This window comes from Osmerus mordax, chromosome 20, assembly GCF_038355195.1.
Source record: "Osmerus mordax isolate fOsmMor3 chromosome 20, fOsmMor3.pri, whole genome shotgun sequence".
Classification (NCBI taxonomy): domain Eukaryota; kingdom Metazoa; phylum Chordata; class Actinopteri; order Osmeriformes; family Osmeridae; genus Osmerus; species Osmerus mordax.
The window spans coordinates 8159572-8178601 of NC_090069.1; the positions used below are offsets into that span (position 1 = coordinate 8159572).

Sequence of the window (19030 nt, forward strand, 5' to 3'; positions counted from 1 at the left end):
ATCTGAGTGTATTGTACTCACAAGGTGACCCAAAAATTGTAAAGTATTGTATGTAGACTTGTATAGTTTTCTACCGTATAAAGCCTAAAGTGACACACTTTCAACTGCACCTTCATACAACAAGACTGCAGAAAAGTCAATAATTGTAATACTTCGACAGTGGTTTGTTTTGTTCTCCGTGACTAACTTTACCCATTAACAGAAGCTCAATGATGACAGTTGGATCCGAAACTACATTTACTGTAAATAAACTTCCAATAGACTGAATGATGCAATGAGACTTAAACGTCAATAAAACGGGACTGTAAGTCAACATTCTCTTGCGAGACATCATCAGTCTTGCGTTCCAGCAAGGAAACGATTTGCCATGACATAGGCTAAGCCTACATTATTGGAAAACATGACATATATCAAATCAAATGTATTTGTATAGCCCTTTTTACACGCAAGCATCACAGGCATCACGCAAGCATCACAAGGCTTCACATACGCCCATAGAACTGCCCCTCAACCAACCTAAACCCTCAAGGAAGACAAGACAATATATAAAGTGTAAGTAGTAGTACTAGTTGTAACAAACTTAATACTGTCTAGTTGGTGAAATAGATCTGAAAACTCTCACAGTACTTGCAAAGTCCCAAAACAATGTTAAGCAGGCCTATGTATGATTTGAGGACAGGCCGAGAAGGGCATCACCATTCACCTCGTATGTAGACGTCATCGTCTGCTCTCATGAACCACTCGTATTTATCCAGATAATGGTCGTGCATGTACTTCAACATCATAAATGATTTCTTCTGTGGTGGATATGAGTCATCTACACCTGTCAACGACACCACTGGAATAGGCATGGGCATGGGGACTGATTCCGAACTCTCGCTTGAGAAGAACTCAACCTTCCCGGGGATGGAACGCGTCCACGTCCGGTGCGCGGCCACAGCGCGCGAATCCAGGTACTTCTTGGCTGTCATAACACCTACGTAAAGAAAATGCTTAGGTCGGGATATAGATCCACCGCCGTCCCCGCTACCGTTGGCAGCCTTGTAGACGCGCTCCTCCTCTTCTTCACTGCCCTCTTGGCTTGACGGGCTATCCAGGTTTTTAAGTAACGCATTACTTGTGGTGCTTCCAAGGATCTCGGGTACTTTACCAATAGCAGTATTGCTGTAGTAAGAGCACATTGACGATTTTTTTCGCTTGCCACTAATTTCCACCACTCTAGGGACAATAAGCCAAGACGCTGCCGTAAATCCAAGGAAAACCCCCACAATTACGCTCATCCACGGTCTTCTGGACCTAACAGCCATGGTGGAACAAATTGGCTATAGTTTAACTACGGAGTAAATTATATCATTTGAAAAATAGGCACGGGATAATGTTTTTTGTTGGGCAGTTGCCATTAAGTTACTATACATCAGCAAAGGGCACTAGTTGACTTTTACCTGAAGGTTTGAGTATATATCTCAACCCCAAAGATAACATCTTCAAAATATACCTAACACGCCTTCTATCCGTATATAATCTACTGGTCTCGATAGGCGGTTAAATTGCTATTCTGAGAAACTGTCAACTGACCAGGTACAGTGGCTTTCTGCAAAATCCTACTTTCTTTATCTGAAATGTCCAAAGCGACGGATGAAGTTGTCGTGCAGTCCGAAAGAAATTCCACCATGTATCCAAAACTCATTAGGTTACTTTCCAGCTGATACATTGTTCCATAGAGTCGCCTATGCAATTACAGAAAGTAAACTTCGTTGTGCAGGCAGGCAACACGCGTTTATATGTTGCCACTGTCAAAAAAAATCTCACAAAGACGATTCTGTATATACACCGTGTCCTATGTAGAAACCCTGCCACAGCAGTTTATCCGCCCCTGACTCGCCATCTTGTTTACAAACGGACGTCCAGGGAAATTAGTTTAATATCCACCGTCCCTCTTTACTTTCCCAACGTTTGGGAAACAGGCAATCAGTGTTCGTTTGCATATTCATTGCTGGAAGAAATAACGGGAGATTCTTCTTGCAGGGCAGGCAGAGGGCGGAGCGAGTCAGAAAGCGAGCTGTTCTTCTTCCCTGCGTGACGTCCGAGGGGGACCCATAATGGAAAGTAAGATGCAACATCCCTTGAAACACTGTTGCATTCTCTTAAATCTAGAAGTAATATAAATCTAGTAATGAAACACGTCTTTGTGGCTATTCGTTTAATTGGTAGATAGAGTTGGATGAAGCAACAGATATAGGCACATTCTGTCGCCTTGAACTGTATTTTCCTTTGATCTGCATCTACAGTGCTAATAGGATTCCAGTAAAACAGTTTTTGTTGTCAAACTTGTCATTTCAAAATGTACACAGATGGAGAAATGGAAAGGTTTGATTATGTGTCATATTTGTAACGTGTTTTGTCAAAGAATTAACCCTTGCATGGTTTGAACAGGCTACAGAAATCTGTATATTATTTGGTTTGTGGTAATGTGGTATATTTGACCGTTTTCTTTTCAATTAAATTGATATAGCCTTGTTGACTCAATGGTTCTTCTGAACATGTAACACAAACCATCATATGAATAGACATTTATAAGAACCATTTGAACACTGATGTGCTCAATGTAAAACACTATGATGAATGGAAAACACTTCTTCTTCATTCATCATAGTGAGTTAGGCCTTTTTTTGTTCAGTGTTACATTTACTACAGACAGTATATACATAAGTGTGTTGTAAAATATTTGAGAATATTGTTTTTATACTCAGAACACAGAACTACACGGTAACAAATATATTTTACGTATTTTTCCCAGAAAAACAATGTACACAGTGTACATCCCAACCAACACAAAGTTGCACATACAGTGGTCAACATACAAAACAACAGAATCATTTACTGTATAGTGTATACAGTTACATTATTATTATTTTTCTTTGTATTTGCCTTAATGTAATGCCGTTATTTTCTAGGACCATGTTCATGATTTCAGTTTCCTGTTCAGGAGACAGAAGACATTCCCGACCACCTTGTGTTGGTAATCTTTCAGTTCTGCCAAACAAATAGTAAAATGCTGTAAATACTGTGTAGGAATACAAAGTAGGAATACATTTTCCAAATACTTGAAACATACTTTATTTTTTACAGTCCTACAGAACAGTCCACAGGCAATACTGTACTACTGTACTCATTGAGTACTGTATTGATATGCAGTAGGCAATTTTGTAGTGAGAGTAGATTCTTACCTATTCTCATTTCGGAAAGTCCAGATGATGGATGCTACAGTGTACCTGCTCAAATTTGGCTGTACTCTTTGCCCAGCCTCCCTCATTGTTAGACCATGGTTGACTACATGGTCAACCAAAGCGGCTCGTATCTCATCAGAGATTATGGTCCTTGGCCTTCCTCATCCTCGTCCTCCCCGTCCTCCTCCTCTTACTCTCACTCCTCTGCCTCTGTTTCCAATGTTGGCATCCATTGCTCAAAAACAGAAAAGGTCACCTGTTGCCCTTTTATGCTAAAGCTCCGATTGCTAATTGTAAAACTGTGTGACAGGTGTTTGTCCATGCGATGAGTCAGTGTGCGTATTTGAATGGCAGTGTGTTCCTTGTGAAAACAAAAGATTTTCTTCATGAAAATTGTGCCAAATGCAGAGAATTGTGTGTAGTGTTTTGAAAAAAGTGTGTTTTAGAACTGCAATTTGAGTGTAAAGCAGGAATTGTGCTTGTAGTTTAGCAGAATTGGTTCATGGGGTTGGTGCATGAGTTACATTGTGGTCATTGTGTCTCAAGTACCAGTATTTGTGTGTAAACAATTGAGAAAAACTGTAAGTGCTTTCCATCCTAATCCCACTCCTCTGTGTTGTGTCACCCTCTAGTGGGTGAAACTGGGAAGTCTTATAAAAAATTAACGGTGGATGTAAACTGAAAGTATTGGTAATATTCTGAATTTGTGATGTACTTAAAAACAGCAAAGACACATTCTAAATGTACAAAATTGTTTAAATCTTTATTTTAAAATGAGAAGACCAAACATTTGATTTCCACTGTAATGTTTGAAAAAGAGCAAATTAGATGAAAAAGAGCAAACTAAATAGTTGGCCACCCCTCATACAACTTCCAATATGATGCTACAGCATAGTAGAGACCTGTCTGTCTATGTGTCAATCTTGGGGAACTGGATTGGAATTACCTATTTAACAATCTATCAACAGAAGGGTTCTGGTCTAGGGATTGCATGTGGACAGGGTTTATTCTGAATACTGAAATAGGCCATATGCTAATATAGTTATTGTCTTATTGTTTATAGGTATGAGAGTACGCATATGGCTATTGCTTTGCACAAATTTGACTTTTGGGATGCATTTTATTGTACCTTGGCAGATTTTGCACATCAGTTATTATTTCTCTTTGAGATCACAATCGGGACTGTGATGATAACAATGATCACACAGATTGACAGAATAATCCAGCTAACTACTTTGCACATCTTTTTTCGTTTCTGTTCTGCCTCCTTCTTCTTGAGTAAGGAATCATATCCGGGCGTGTAGAGATCCTCTAGCCAGAAGTCAAGATCCTTTGGAGTCTTTTCTTCCTCCTGCTAAGTAAAAACACAGACATAAGGATCTAATGTCACATTTAGTGTGTCACATAACAAGCTCATAAAATCAGTAGTCAGCCATAACTTCAATTCATGGCATAGTTTATCTCCTGCTGTAGTTATGTTGCATATGCGTAAATTATATAGCTGCTCAAACATTCTTTCAGAATTATGATTAATTATCAAAACTCTGATGAGTTAATGTCATTCATGATGAATCATATTGGATGTAGGCTTACACTGTAAACTCAGAGACCTTGTTGCTATGTTACTAAAAAGTGCATAGATCAGCTCTTCACATATAGGTAATTGGTTATGGATATGGTAATTGGAGTTCCAGGCCTAATGTAGGCCAGCATCAATGTTACTGAGATTCCTACATTTCCATTTCAGGCCAAATATATATTTTTCATATCTGTTTCATGGCTCAACACCCACACACTACAAAAAAAGTGCAATTCAACGAAAGAGCCATCGACAAATTAAAACCCAATTTTCTCCTCAGCTAATGTTATTTTTTCCCTTTTACCTCTACAATCTACTATGTTGTGAAAGCACATTGAATCTGAGGACTAATCGGCTGTCTATTGTGCCATGATTCAGTCATGAAGATGACAGATCCTTTTCATCAAGGCTTTGTAGTCACTTTCACAGAGAAAGTAATGTATACACTCTTGTAGTCAGGCACTCAAGAGAACCTGACAACTCTCAACTTTAATTTGATTTCCGTTGTTGGCACTATGTAGCACACTTTTAACAGTCACAGTGCCTACATTTGCTCAAGAGTCCAAGGTTTCTGGATGGAGACCTCAAGGGTTATCAGCTGGCACTTGGTTTAGGTGTCAAGTCCAGTGTTGGGGTAGTTACTCCCAAAAAATAATAAATTTAGTAGACGCTCTTATCCAGAGCGACTTACAGTACAGGGACTTCCCCCGAGGCAAGTAGGGTGAAGTGCCTTGCCCAAGGACACAACGTTATTAGGCACGGCTGGGAATCGAACTGGCAACCTTCAGATTACTAGCCCGATTCCCTAACCGCTCAGCCACCTGACTCCCCTAAAATGAGTACAGATCTATTTTTTATGCTTTTTAATACCACAAAGCTGACAAAAAAGTTGTGAACATCAACCTAAAAGTTGTCAAGCATAACAAGGCTAAAGTACTGGCAGTAAGCAAAATGTCTCAAAATAAAAAAATAATGCTTAAAACTTTAAATGGCAACATTTCCTCTACTATGTATGCTGCTACAAGCCTACTTATGCTGATGTTGAAAGTCAAGTCGTGGCTGCTTGGCTGGTGTCAGCAACAATTGCAACGGCAACCTTTTTTCGGCGTCAGTGTCACTCAGGGTTCGGGGAACCTTACCTATCGTCTTGAGTTAGCATGTTGCCGTTGAAGATGCTTTGACAGATTAGAGGTTGTGTTCGCGGCGATGGAGAGGTGTTTTTGGCGTGGGCACAATATACATTATACAGTTATGTTTTTGTCCTTTCGCGCAACTAATACGAAGTAATGTGCATACCTCCATCACTCAAAAGACGTCCTAAGCGGCTTTGCCATTCTTGTTTCGCCTCCTAAACTATGGGGCTAAGTCAACTGACGAGTGTTAAGCAAACACACATAGCCTACTGTAAAGGGAAGTTTGATTTGTTGTTTTTTCTTCTCCTCCCGATATGCAGATCGCAGTAATGCAAGTAACGCAAGACATTTTTGTATTAGTAACTGTAATACGATTACTGAAGAGGGCTCTCAAGTGTCACTCATTTCGGTCTTTTGTCACGCCCTCCCGCCACACATTGTATTTCTCACGCAGAAAAAAAATATTTATAATATATTTAATATGCCGCAGCACCCAACCAAAATTCCTCTGGCCGCGCCACTCTCACTATGGAACCGGCAGGAATCAAGCGCGTCCCCTCTGGAGTTCTTAGTCGAGCCTGCCACTTATCAGCCAATCAAAAAAAAGAAAGGGTCTATACAATAGCCAATTGGAAAATAGCACCATTGTATCTGGGTAAGATTTAATGCAACAACCAATGGAAAAAATGTAATTGTAATTGTAATTGTAATTTTTCACGTGATTCTGCTACAACGTCTTCCAAAAGTTTTGTTCACCTACAGAGCAAACCACTGGAGCTCGAGCATCACTTTGAGCACAGTCATGATATCCTGTTTTAATGTTACAACAACTCACAACTTGTTTGACACAAACAATGACAACTTGACTGCTGTTAGAAAATGTTTCCCAGATAATTAGCATCAGTTTTTCACGAGTGTCTTAACCAACAGTTTTACAGCCTGTTCACTGACAACACCTGCTCAGAACAAGTAGTTCATAGATGTAGCCGGTGTGTATCGGTGAAACTCACTCCTCAGGTATGTAAAAGGCCACCCGCGTCGACGATTAGCTAGCTTTTCGTTGGCGTAGTTGGTAGTGGTGGCGCTTGGAATGTCAGAGGTGGCAGGTTCAAAACCAGTGCGGGACGAACATAGGCCTGATACCTTTGCCGGAGCTTGCAATATTTCGTCTGATACATATAATAAGCCTAGTCATATTTTCGTTATCACACGATGACTGACATATTGTCACATTATAAACATCTCTTTCCAAATACGCGTAATAATTTTATGTGTTTTGCATAGTCGATGTTATAGGTCACTTTTAAAATAATGTCATATTTTATAATTATATCCTGGCCATGGATGCATTAATCATTGCTGCCTTTCAAAGATGTCAGGTAAAAAGCAATTAATTAATTAATTTTGACCCCCTGGTGGGAGGGGGGGGGGGTATGGGGGGGAATGTAACTCTTGCCTGTCTTCAAAACTTGAGAGCCCTGCTGAAGTTATCAACAGTAATGCGTTACATTACTGCGTTACAGACAAATGTAATCTGATTACAGTAACGCGTTACACTGGTCAAGGCTGATGCATTATCTAACCCGATATAGTTACAACCTGGATCCACTGTCAGAAAGCATTAGGTAATCTCAAAGAGGATCTTGGAAAAACAGAGCAGAGACATGATGTTTTGTTATTGTGAGAACTAGTTATTATGAAGAGTAATAACGAAAAAATTTATGTAGCTTTCACCAGTCTATTTTGGAGATAAGGTGATTCTTTGCTCTCTACTGTACAGCGTCAGTCTGACTCTGTTCCTCTGTGCCTTGTCTACACCTCAGCTTTCTTCTAAAATCTTCTATTTATCGACCGACACACCCATCCATCAATCCACACTATCTTGAAAAGGTAAACATCACCTTCATGTAGTCTGCTAGGTTGGCATGGATAGAGTGTCTGTCATACTCCTGTATTGTCCATGAGGGTTTGGACTTCTGGGTTTCCCCTGAGTCTACAGTCCGGATGTCCATGTACAGTGGATTCCTCTTAATGTTGGTTTTGAAGGTAACTGGGGTGATGTGCTTTTCCAGGTACCTGTCCATGAAAACAACAGGACTACCATCTGGAGAGGGGGAAGATCTTCTCTCAACATGGACCCTTCGTTGGTCACTCAAACCCCCTCGACCCCTCTGTTGAAGATGGAATAAGAAAACAAATAAGGGTGCTGTGGTTAGAGAGCGGAGATTTTCTTGGCTACAACTTTAAACTTGTGCAATATGCAGCTGTATTGCCCCCCATGAGAATGTTCAATTACACCAACAGAGGATATTGGCTTCTTGGGAGTGATCAGAGTCATTACTTTTTAAAGGTGACATGACATGAAAACTTCACTTTAGGAGGTTATTTAACATTAATATGAGTTCCCCTAGCCTGCCTTTGGTCCCCCGGTGGCTAGAATTTTCGATCGGTGTAAACCAAGCCCTGGGTGTTCTTCTCCGCCTTTCAGAAAATGAAAGCTCAATTGCTCTGTTTGAAAATCTCCTCTTTGTTACGTCACAAGGAGGAAGGTTACCTCCCCTCTCTGCAGGCAGAATCTGAATCTGGGCTCCCATAAGAAACTGAGCTACGACCGTGCAAGTGTTTTTATCCTCGAGAGACATCATGGCTTGCAAACGAACGAAGCATTACATTTGCTCAGTTTGGATGTACAAAGGAAAACAAAATCTTTTTACAGTTCCTTCATCCGAGCCTCTGAAGACCCAGTATCTTAATTTTATTTTCTCTGTAAATGCGCCTACACAACTTCTGTTGTAGGCGCATTTGTTTTGTATGTCTGCGCCAAACACTTCAGCCACGACTGTTTCCTCAACTTGAGCTAATACAAAACTGGCCTTGCTGAAATTAAATTTATGGATCAGTAGCTCTCCTTCTTCCAGCTACTAACCTCGGACAAGTAAGTTAACTAACGCTATATAATTTTGTAGCTTTACTGTATATGGTTACCTAGCTTGCTACCCTTAGAATGTGGCTGTAACATTAGCTCTGCAGCTAACGGCTGAGTTACTGTCGCTAATGGAAAGGTAGATAGCATCAAGTATGTGTGTGAATACACATGCTGTAACGTGAGTGTTGTACACTTCTTTGTTATTTGGATAACCGTTCTGCTGTTGGTGTTATGGCGCGTGCGATATCCGCCTTTCCCCTCATTGAAATGACTGAGTGTGTACCTCTGCAAACCAGGGTTATCAGATGAGAATAGGCAAATTCGAGGCATCTTACAGCAACGGGGCTACGGCCATTGCTTTACATCCATTGTAAACATTAGCGCATGGTGCCGCTCCTCCGCTCCTCATTAGCATTTAAAGCTACAGACACCAAAACAGCGCGTTCTGAGGAAAGCTCCTTGTGGGACTGCTAGTAGTGGCTGTAATTCTGCACCAAGGCTGAATTTCGGGATAGAGAATTCTGATACAGTATTAAGGGACTACTAAGGCCTATATAAAAGCATCCAAAAACAGCATGTCATGTGTCCTTTAAACCAAAATTTGTAAACCAGAATTATTTTTTGTTCTTGCATTTTTCTTTATATATTGAACCACCCAGAGACAGCAAAACAGTATGCAGTCTCAAGTCCTATTTCTCTGTGTATCTTGAAATGAGAAATTTAATAATTTCCCAGACATTTAACATTGACCTACATACATTCTTTAGTTGATCTTCACTTGCTGACAGTATACATATTGTTCTCTGAACATTAACATTAATCAGATGGGAAACCCAATAGTTTATAAATGTGTCAAAGGAATGAACATGGCTGTTGTGTTATATTTGAAGCCTATTATGTTTGAAGCCTAAGTCACCTACTAGCTGCTAGTCTCCTCCTAAGGGCCTATCACAATATCAACTTCCATTACTCTCCCAGGTTTCCAACCCACCTACCTGTGAATAGACCCTATTGTGCCAGTGCCTCTGCCCTGTCATGGCTGCCCCAACCTGAAACATCCCATGTGTAGAGGGCAACATCCCCACGTCCAGCTGAAGGAACTTCTCTGGGTGATTGTTGTTGGGAAGAACTGAAATGTCCATCTTTCTGTCGTCGCTAGCAAGCAAGCTAGTGTCGACACACACATCCACGCAATTCTGTGAGCATCCATCAGCTGGGTAATTATTTATGAGCAGGTGTCTCTTGCAGGTGTGTGTGTAACCCAAGCTGACCTCTTTCACCTCTAATGTTGAGACTTGCAGAACCAAAAGAGTAAGAGAGGAGTTAGCTTAGGTAAGGTATACGTAAGTCTGAGTCATCAGTGTATTGGGTTATACAAGTGTAGTGCCTACTGGTATGTAACTATGTTCATTGTAGTTAATTTACTAGGGGTATAACAATATATCGTGGAACAATATATCACAATACATAATGTTTACAATATGTATCGTAGAGTTATGGCAATATTTTTACAATATGACGTCCGTTTGATCCTATTGGTTGAGCTACCAGCACACAACCTACTCTGCACCTGCGTCATGCGTGCATTCATTGCATTCACAGAAATCGCTTGAACTGAGTTAACTAAATTGTATGTACAACAAAGAAAATTATTGAAAATGTTTAATGTTTTGGAAATAAATCTGTTAATTTAATTTCAGTTTCATTTAAAATTTTGTTAAAAATATTGTGATACGTATTGTATTGTACACTCAGTATTGTGCTACGTATCGAATCGTGAGCTGAGTGTATCGTTACACCCGTATAATTTACCATTTTCAAAATACTAGTCTCCAGCAAGGTTTGCACGGATACTATTGATTAATGTTTGACTTACTGTCAAATTAGACTTGTTTGTGCTATATTTATATATTTCTTTAGCCAGAGATAGCTTTCTGATGTTGTGTATGAATTCCATTTTGCTATATTCATGCAAATGATTGATCTTGTTCAAGTATTTTGGAACAATTAGATAAATTGCATTGAAATGTTTTGTTACATAACACCTAATGGGCAACCAATTAATTCCTGTTATCAAGTTTTACCATGGAAACCACAAAAAACAAACCAAGGTGAATTCATCTTTATTTTTTGATAGAAATATATACAAGTTTATTCTCCAAGACAACTGCATGAAGGGGAAGAAAATATGCTACATACATAGGAGGAACTTCAGTTTAAAGTTGCTTTGTCTCTCAAAAAAATCCTATAATCATTCCATATCACTCAGATACACTCATCCACAACTTCTTCTCAGCCAATAACAGAAGACATAAACCAAGCAGTAATTTTGCAACATGTGATGTCCAAACTGAAGGTTCATTGGAACCCATGCCAGTGCAGCAGTACTTCAGTGTAAACATGTACAGTGTTTCATATCTATATTCAAGTAGAGGAGTGTGGAATAGCACTTTCAAAACTGTTAAAATAGTTAATTTGTGAAGAATGATGTACAGCAGATTGTCCTCTTGCACTGATGGAGCATCTAGGATTGTAAAAAATGTTAGATCAGAATATTTGGCCATATTGTGTTCATGAGTTTGAATACCGTAATTATTTGACATCCAACTGGGGATTATTTCCCTTGATAATTTGTTTGCTAAATTTAACCAACCACCTTTGAATTGCTCCAAACTTTTAATATCAAAATTTAAGGGTGTAATTAGACTTTACTTGCAACGTGTAGGCTAAAGAAATAACGACTGTGGAAATAAGTACAGCATTATAGAAAATTGTAGAAAAGTATAAAAACAATTAGCACCATTACCATTTAAAAAAAAATAACTGAAGAATAATAGAACTTTTGACTTGGTAGACTTGTACAAGCACAACAAATATCGGATGAAGGCTAGTCAACAATTGCACACTTATAAGTGAAACATAGCTGGTTGTTTCTGTATGATCAAAGGACCTAGAGCATAATATAATAATAAAAAATGTACAATGCCAATAGCGTGGTGTTGGTTTGGTGAGACTTGTTCAGACTGTTCTGTGTGTTGGAATAAGTGCACGTGTTCATTGACATTAAAAGGAATCATGAACAGTATGCTCCCTAGAAGAGGGGAGGAAGAGAATGTCAACTTTTTTGCTGCATCTTCTGTGCATAAAAGTCCCGGCAGGTTTCACAGCAGCGTTGGTACCAGCGCATGTCCTGGCACAGGTTCTTCTCACGGATGACTTTGCAGTACACTGGCCACTGGTCCCGTAAACATTTGAAAGTAAGGGCAGCTACAGTATGGAATGATAGGAATGGTAGGTTTAGGTTGATTTCATGAATTACTTGTTGTTTGTACTTTTCTGTAATAAAGGACATATCCAAATGTTTGTTAAATTAATACATTTCAATGGTTTTCATAGTTGTGGTTTTATATTGTTAATGAAGGTTGAAACTTTGATAATATTTTAGTAGGTTCAGTAGGGAGTCCGGTGGCTGAGCGGTTAGAGAAGCGGGCTAGTAATCAGAAGGTTGCCGGTTCGATTCCTGGCCGTGAAAAATTACGCTGTGTCCTTGGGTAAGGCACTTCACCCTACTTGCCTCGGGGAGAATGTCCCTGTACTTACTGTAAGTCGCTCTGGATAAGAGTGTCTGCTAAATGACTAAATGTAAATGCAAGGTTGTACTGGACTCTGTAAAGTTATTGGGCTTACCACCACCAGGTGGCAGTGTTAAACTAATTTAACTTGGGCACTGTATTCTTCTGTGTACAAGAGTTTACTTCTTCTAAAAGTCTATTAATGTTTTGAATTCTGTAGATCAGAACTCAGATCAGGCAAGCAAACTAAAACAGGGCAACAAAACTAAAATCTATAAGACTATTTCAAATACATCATCTTACTTATGTCTATCCATCACAAATCTCAGTATATGATTAGAAGAGAGAGAGAAAAATAAATAAGAGATAAAAGTCTTTTAGTCTGTCTCCTTCTTTCTCAAATTCAAACTGTCTCCACTGACGAAAAGAGAGAATCAGCGATGCTCTCCACAACACACTCTCTCTCTCTTTCACTAACAGCATTGTATTGCGTCCGTTCTGCTTTGGTTGGCAGCGGCCTGAATCAACTTATCTTCAAGCTTGGCCAGTGTGCTGACAAACTTACAGAAGTGAGCAGGCCTGTAATGATACAGGGAGTTGTAAACATCACTCTTTGCCAATGACATACTTTGGGACCACCAAGATGGTTTCTCTGTTTCTTGTCCGCTCCGTCAGTTATATATCAGGAGAGGGTAGATTAACGATTTAGGCCTGCCACTTTCCGAATGCATGCTTCTTGTTTTTTTTAACCCAAGACGGCGTGAAGGCTCCACCAAGGCAGACACGATCCAACACTTTGATGTGAGGATTAGCAAAAAGCACCATGGCAACCAACAGTAAAACAACTCACACCTCTTTGTACCTCTGCTTGAGTGTCTGAGACATCTTTCTAGCTTCATGGGAATTTGAACTGTCGGAACTAACTGTGTCTAGAAATACTCATCCGTGACTCCCATTCAAGGACTAGGTAAGGATCTGAAAAATTATCCTATTGATTGTATTGTACTACACATGCAGGTCTTGTCTGAAGTAGTGTGTGTGTGTGTGTTTATGTATACAAAGGCATTTCAGTAATAATTACAGTATGCACACGCACACACTCAGTTCATACTTTCCAGATTCCTAGAGAAGCTTATCACAGCCAGCTGTGCAAGATTTAGGTGCAGGGGGGTGGAGGGTAGTTAAGGGGCAGGTTGCCCTGATTTGTACCATAGACACCCACCCCTCCCTCCCTTCATCCCTACAGCTGCATCTCTACGTCTGAAGGAAAAAAAGAAGCAGGGAGTGTGAGCCATCGTACGCTAATCATAAACATTATAACTGTAACCGCATTGGCCTCGGCCCCGGCTTGGCTCAGCAGCTGCAATAGCTATCCCGCAGCTGTGGCTCATGATAAACAGTGCCTTGTCTTTCCAGAAGCCTTAATTGTCAGAATGACACCTTCTATAGTATAACGGTCCGGGCTCATAAGGTGTCAGTACATGAGGGGACACCAGTTGAAAAACAGTTTGTTTTTTGGGGTCAACAGAGGTCACCAAGGTGTGTTGATATGTATGTGTCTGGCAGGCGGCTGAAAAGGCAGCATAATGCCAACTCATAATTCTACACATTCTGCACATCATGTTTATTTTATTAAGTCACCCTCGGCACATTCTGGATCGCAGACGCCATCTCCCCTTTGGTTTTTCTCTATGCCAGACTTTCCTCGTCGTCACTGGGCAATTAATGACTCCAAATTAATCCAAATACTTTTTGGTGGAAGGGCCTTTTGAAGAAACTACCAAGCACAACTTATGTCAGACAGTCTGCTATTGGAAACAAATGATGGACCTAATAGACATAATAAGCCAGAACAGGCTTGGGTCCATTTTGTAGTCACTGGTAGATACTGCCAGAGAGTAGTGATTATATTGAGTCTAAAGAATGGTTACTGGAACAGAATCCATGTGTAGACATTTCTACAGCTAAAACAGCGCAATGGGTAATCAATTTGTAGATAAAGTTGATTTACATGAAGAAACTAAATATAAGTAACTGTCTAAATCTTCAGTGAAAAAATGAAATCATAAATTTAAAGTGATATCTGAATTAGTTTAGTCAATTGTGCTGTAATCGTGTGTTCCCATTGCTGCATTTCAAGCCAGATTGGATGGTAATCTCACCACAAACATGCATGCAGCAGTACCATTTAATTGAATGAAACCCACCCAAGCGCGGTGAAGTGATGGTATTGACGTTGTTCCTACTGTTGCATGCCTGCTGCTGACATGGTCGGTATGCTGCCGGCTTTTCCGAGGAGAAACACTCGTTGCCGTGACGCCCGGTGATCTTGTGCATGCACTGGATCACCCGGGACTGCATGCCTTTGCCACAAGTCACGGAGCACTGTGGGGACCACAAAAAGAACATGTCATATCACATTGCACAACACAGGTTGCATTGACTTCCATTTAAATACATTAAGCTATAACATTGACAAGTGCTTTCTACTACTTAATAGAATATCAGCTCAAAATTATTATGGAGCTCCAGCACCTATACATAAGCAATACTGGTACCTTTCTCAGTCCCGGCATTGTATAGTGTAAACCAGGGGAGTCGTTAGACCCTTTTTACTGGGGCACGTGCCCCAGTATAAATCTGCTGTGCCCCAGTAAAATCTAAAGTTTGAGTTTTAAAAATGTACTTTATTGGTCAGTGCATTCATTTAGATTGATAATCCCGGAAAAAGACGCAGTATCCCAATCAACGCTTGTAATATCAGAGCAGTTTAACCGAAAACACAAACCGATGCCTGCAAAATTCCATGTCAGCGCGCTCATCTGAGCTTGCCAAATAGCCACTGCAGCACGCACACAGAAGTCCATGTGTCAGACTCGGCAAACAACTCAAAATTGAGGTAGGCCAAGGAAACATCACAAAACTAAAGAAAGTTTATAAATGATAGGCCTACCGATCATCTTATTTTGACTAAAACATAAAAACAATATTACATGAAGCTCAAAAAACAGTATTTGCGCTCAAATGAATGCAAAAAAGTTGCACGCTCGCGTTAACTATTAAAGTCCCTGCTAAAGCTGATATCAAACTTGTGTTTCTGAACTGTTGTATAGTGGGTTAAGCAAGGTGAGTTTCTAAAAAAAAGGGATATGAATATGGGCCTGTGCCCCAGTAGAGCTTTATGTCTAACAACGCCCCTGGTGTAAACCAAGATTAATTAGGATTTGTGTTTAGAGTTTGGCATGCAAACATGACACAAACCTGCATGCCATGGCAATAAACAGATCCAAAAAGTTCAATGGTCACCCCAGTGGTTATACACTTTTGTGAGCCTATGCTGACAGTCTGACAGAAAGTTCAAGTTGAGTGTCCCTCTATTTCTCAGGCCAGTGAGCGGTCACAACCCTTACTGGCTCAACAGTGAGTGGCTGTTAGTAAGTGCCCCATATAATGTAGGCATAATGAATCCAGAGGAGTGAGTGCAACACTGGCTTTAACACTATCCATATAGCAAGGCCTGACTGTACAGGTTATAGTTTGCCAAAAACACAAGACGACTTTGGGACTAAATTGGTCTAGAATTGTTGGACACAGGCTGAGATTATACAGGCACAAGTGGTGTCAGTGCAGCACTTGTCCTTTAAAAATAAAATTAAAGTAGCTGAGAGATGGCGGGGTGGGGGTTAAGAGGGGAAAAACACAGTCTGTTCGCTTTCAACTTAAGGATCTCTCAACATATGCTAGCTTCATAATGCATTGTTGGCTAGACTGTTTAGCCAACAGACGGTTGTTGTTACTAGAACAGCATGTTGGGGATCAGATGTGTTTTGGTCTCTGGACCAGAGGAGCAAGAGAGAGAGGGCTCCCTGGTTCTCAGATTCTTTCATACATTAGTCTGCTATAGCCATTCCAACGGCTCAGTAAGATGCCGATACATCTTGGGCATTTGGCACTGCTATGACAGCATACTTGCCGTCAATTTAAACATTTACTCTGGAGATGGAAGGACAGTTATTGGCCATGGCTCCCTTTGTTTGTCTTGAAAATGGACCAATAGATACAAACCTGAAGCTTTCTAAGTTCATGAGGTATACAGATGAATTACAACAGAAACTAATATTGAGTAAAGCCTTTAAAGTATAGGTTTAAACAGTCCCCTGTACAGACAGAGGATTAAAAGGGATTTGTAATTGTGTTAATTTGGTTTATTTATGTTTTGTTAGCCAACAAAGCATGATTATATATAAAACTTAGTGGTTGAAGCATTGATTATAATACATTTTCAGGTATAAACCGTTTCAGTGATTAGAGGGAAAAAAAATCAATTATAAAATGACCAGCTGCAACGTTCCCATAACCAAGACTTCTGCAGTACTCACATAGGACAGGGCCATCTGAACCAACTGTTTACTCAGTGTAAATGTGGATTATTAGCATTGTCAATGTCCAGAAAACACCGGGGCTTGGAATGTCAGTACACTGCATATTCAAAACAACTGTGCCATTACCCCTTAGCCTTGGCCATCAGGGTCCCCGTTCAAAGTCAGCTCTTGCAGACTGTTGTACTTCACATCATTCATTCAGACTTTCACACAATGGGCTTGTAACGAAACATTTGGGGAACTGAGAAAATTGTCTCGGCGGGCAAACTGTGCTTCAATTTGGTGGGAACCTACTGTAAGTACCGTAAAAGCAGCTGAGGAGAATTACTGTGCTGTGTTCAGTGAGAGACTTGGTAAGCGTCCAATGAAAGTTTCTACTGAGAATGAGTTTTATCTGGGAAAAACACCAGGCTCTAATTATAGGCTAGGCAGTACATTTTTCTGGTGTCGTACCTGGTGATAGTCATAAGGCTCATTGGTCCTATTCATGTGCCAGAGTGCCCAGAGTCTAACCAAAACCCAGTTTTAAGCCTTTTAAAAAACATTTGTCAATCACGGCTATGAGAGTTCTGCCTTTCGGGCTGGCAGCCTGTGAACCCAATCACTGACTCCTGCATCCTGCTCAGCCCAGCAGGAAGGAAACACTAACAACAGATAAGCATGCATCTTACATTCTAAACCTTGACATGGTTGTGTTTGTGTGTGCATGTGAGTAGGGGTCTTCTCTCCCTTTGCACTTAAATTGCTGAGTGAGTAATTAAATCAAAGTAAAAACAATGCTGCCATTGAAAGACAACAATAGCAAGTAGGAGTCAGGTGGCTGAGCGGTTAGGGAAGCGGGCTAGTAATCTGAAGGTTGCCAGTTTGATTCCCGGCTGTGCCAAATGACGTTGTGCCTTGGGCAAGGCACTTCACCCTACTTGCCTCGGGGAGAATGTCTGTCTGAATAAGAGCGTCTGCTAAATGACTAAATGTAAAATGTAAATGTAAGTAACCAATGAACATTACATTTAACATTACATTTTGTCAATTTAGCAGACACTTTCATCCAAAGTGACATACAAATGCTGTATATAGAAACTGCACAATACAATTCCCCAAAATGTACAAGGATTCAAGTGAACAAATCCAGTCAGTTCTCAATTCCCCCTCCCCTACAACCCCAATCAGAAGCATACAGCCTCTGTCTTAACTAGTGTTACCATTGTGGCTGACTGTGAATAAGGTGTTGTGGGCCTGGGTAGGATCCATGGCAAACAGTGAAAAGAAAGGGAAGAACCCACCTTGGCCCAGTCTCCAGTCCTCCAGATGTAGCACTTGGAGTAGTCCTCACATTCCTCCACCTCACGGGGCAGGGTTGTCAGATCACACTTCTTTCGTGGGTTGGTGCACTTAACGAGCCTGTGACGTGCCCCTCGACCGCACTTGACGGAACACTGCAATAAACAACCGTGTAGTCTATATTGGTGTGTGGGTTAGTGTGCTTGTCGCCTTTGTGATATGAAGTAAAAAAATAAAAATAATAATAGTATAAGACAAGAAAGTAAAAGATGGGTATCCCATCCACACTCAAACAAACACAACAAAATACTTATTTTTTTATCGGTCTCAATACTGTATGGTGGTTTCTTTCTATTCTTCTTCTGCACTTGATCCAAAGAACAGGTCTGTACATCACATGTACAACTTGTAAGATTATACAGTCTCCTCTGTCCAGTTTGATTCACATTCAGCAGGTGTAAAAGCAATACCCCCTTTGAAAATACTTGTTTCTTATTTTATATATTCAAACAAGACCGATTTAAGGACTTCTGTACTGTTCTGTTGGTCTTTTTTGCTTTGACCCATTACATTTTTTAAAGTCATGACATGATAATCTATTGAAATAGGCACACTATAATCCATGGTGCTAAATGCAATCCAACCTGAGTCAAAAAGTAGTTTTTGTGGATCCCAGATCACACTCTGAGGGGTAACCTCTACCTGCAACATATCTATCTGTCCACATCCCAGAGGTCGTCCTATTTTCCACAATCCCTCCATGGCTCTGTCTGCTTTCACATTCCCCCTTTACTCTCCTCTGCCTCTACATGTTCACAGCTGCCAGGGGATTGGACTGAGGAGGGGAAGAAAAGAGATGGGATCAAAGGCAAGGACATACCCTGTCAGTCTGAGGCTGGCCTACAAACCCCCCTGGTGTTGGCAGATGTT

The 19030-nt window shown here is 40.4% G+C and overlaps 3 protein-coding genes across 6 annotated transcripts in view; all 3 read right to left on the bottom strand.

Moving 5' to 3' along the window:
* The window catches only part of chsy3 (chondroitin sulfate synthase 3), a 148918-nt gene extending 147611 nt beyond the window's left edge, over nucleotides 1-1307 (bottom strand). Inside the window, exons 1-2 of one of the 4 annotated variants that reach the window (XM_067258747.1) lie at nucleotides 1180-1307; nucleotides 704-1116 (exon numbers count right to left, since the gene is read on the bottom strand). In XM_067258747.1, the coding sequence (XP_067114848.1) occupies nucleotides 704-1116; nucleotides 1180-1307 (541 nt within the window). Of the gene's footprint in view, nucleotides 1-703 lie in introns of all 4 variants that reach the window. The other 3 variants (XM_067258749.1, XM_067258748.1, XM_067258746.1) reach the window with 3 other exon arrangements.
* A 2723-nt stretch (nucleotides 1308-4030) lies between these two features.
* Nucleotides 4031-10007, bottom strand: LOC136964443 (major intrinsically disordered NOTCH2-binding receptor 1-like). The gene is made up of 3 exons (XM_067258565.1): nucleotides 9853-10007; nucleotides 7841-8078; nucleotides 4031-4578 (listed from the first exon to the last, which is right to left on the bottom strand). Exons 1-3 carry the CDS (start codon nucleotides 10005-10007, stop codon nucleotides 4375-4377), a joined length of 597 nt encoding a protein of 198 aa, XP_067114666.1. The 3' UTR covers nucleotides 4031-4374.
* A 1546-nt stretch (nucleotides 10008-11553) lies between these two features.
* The window catches only part of LOC136964577 (A disintegrin and metalloproteinase with thrombospondin motifs 19-like), a 67874-nt gene continuing 60397 nt past the window's right edge, over nucleotides 11554-19030 (bottom strand). Inside the window, exons 21-23 of the mRNA XM_067258739.1 lie at nucleotides 18103-18255; nucleotides 14645-14822; nucleotides 11554-12132 (exon numbers count right to left, since the gene is read on the bottom strand). Coding sequence (XP_067114840.1) covers nucleotides 11981-12132; nucleotides 14645-14822; nucleotides 18103-18255 — 483 coding nt within the window. The 3' untranslated portion in view covers nucleotides 11554-11980. The remainder of the gene's footprint in view (nucleotides 12133-14644; nucleotides 14823-18102; nucleotides 18256-19030) is intronic.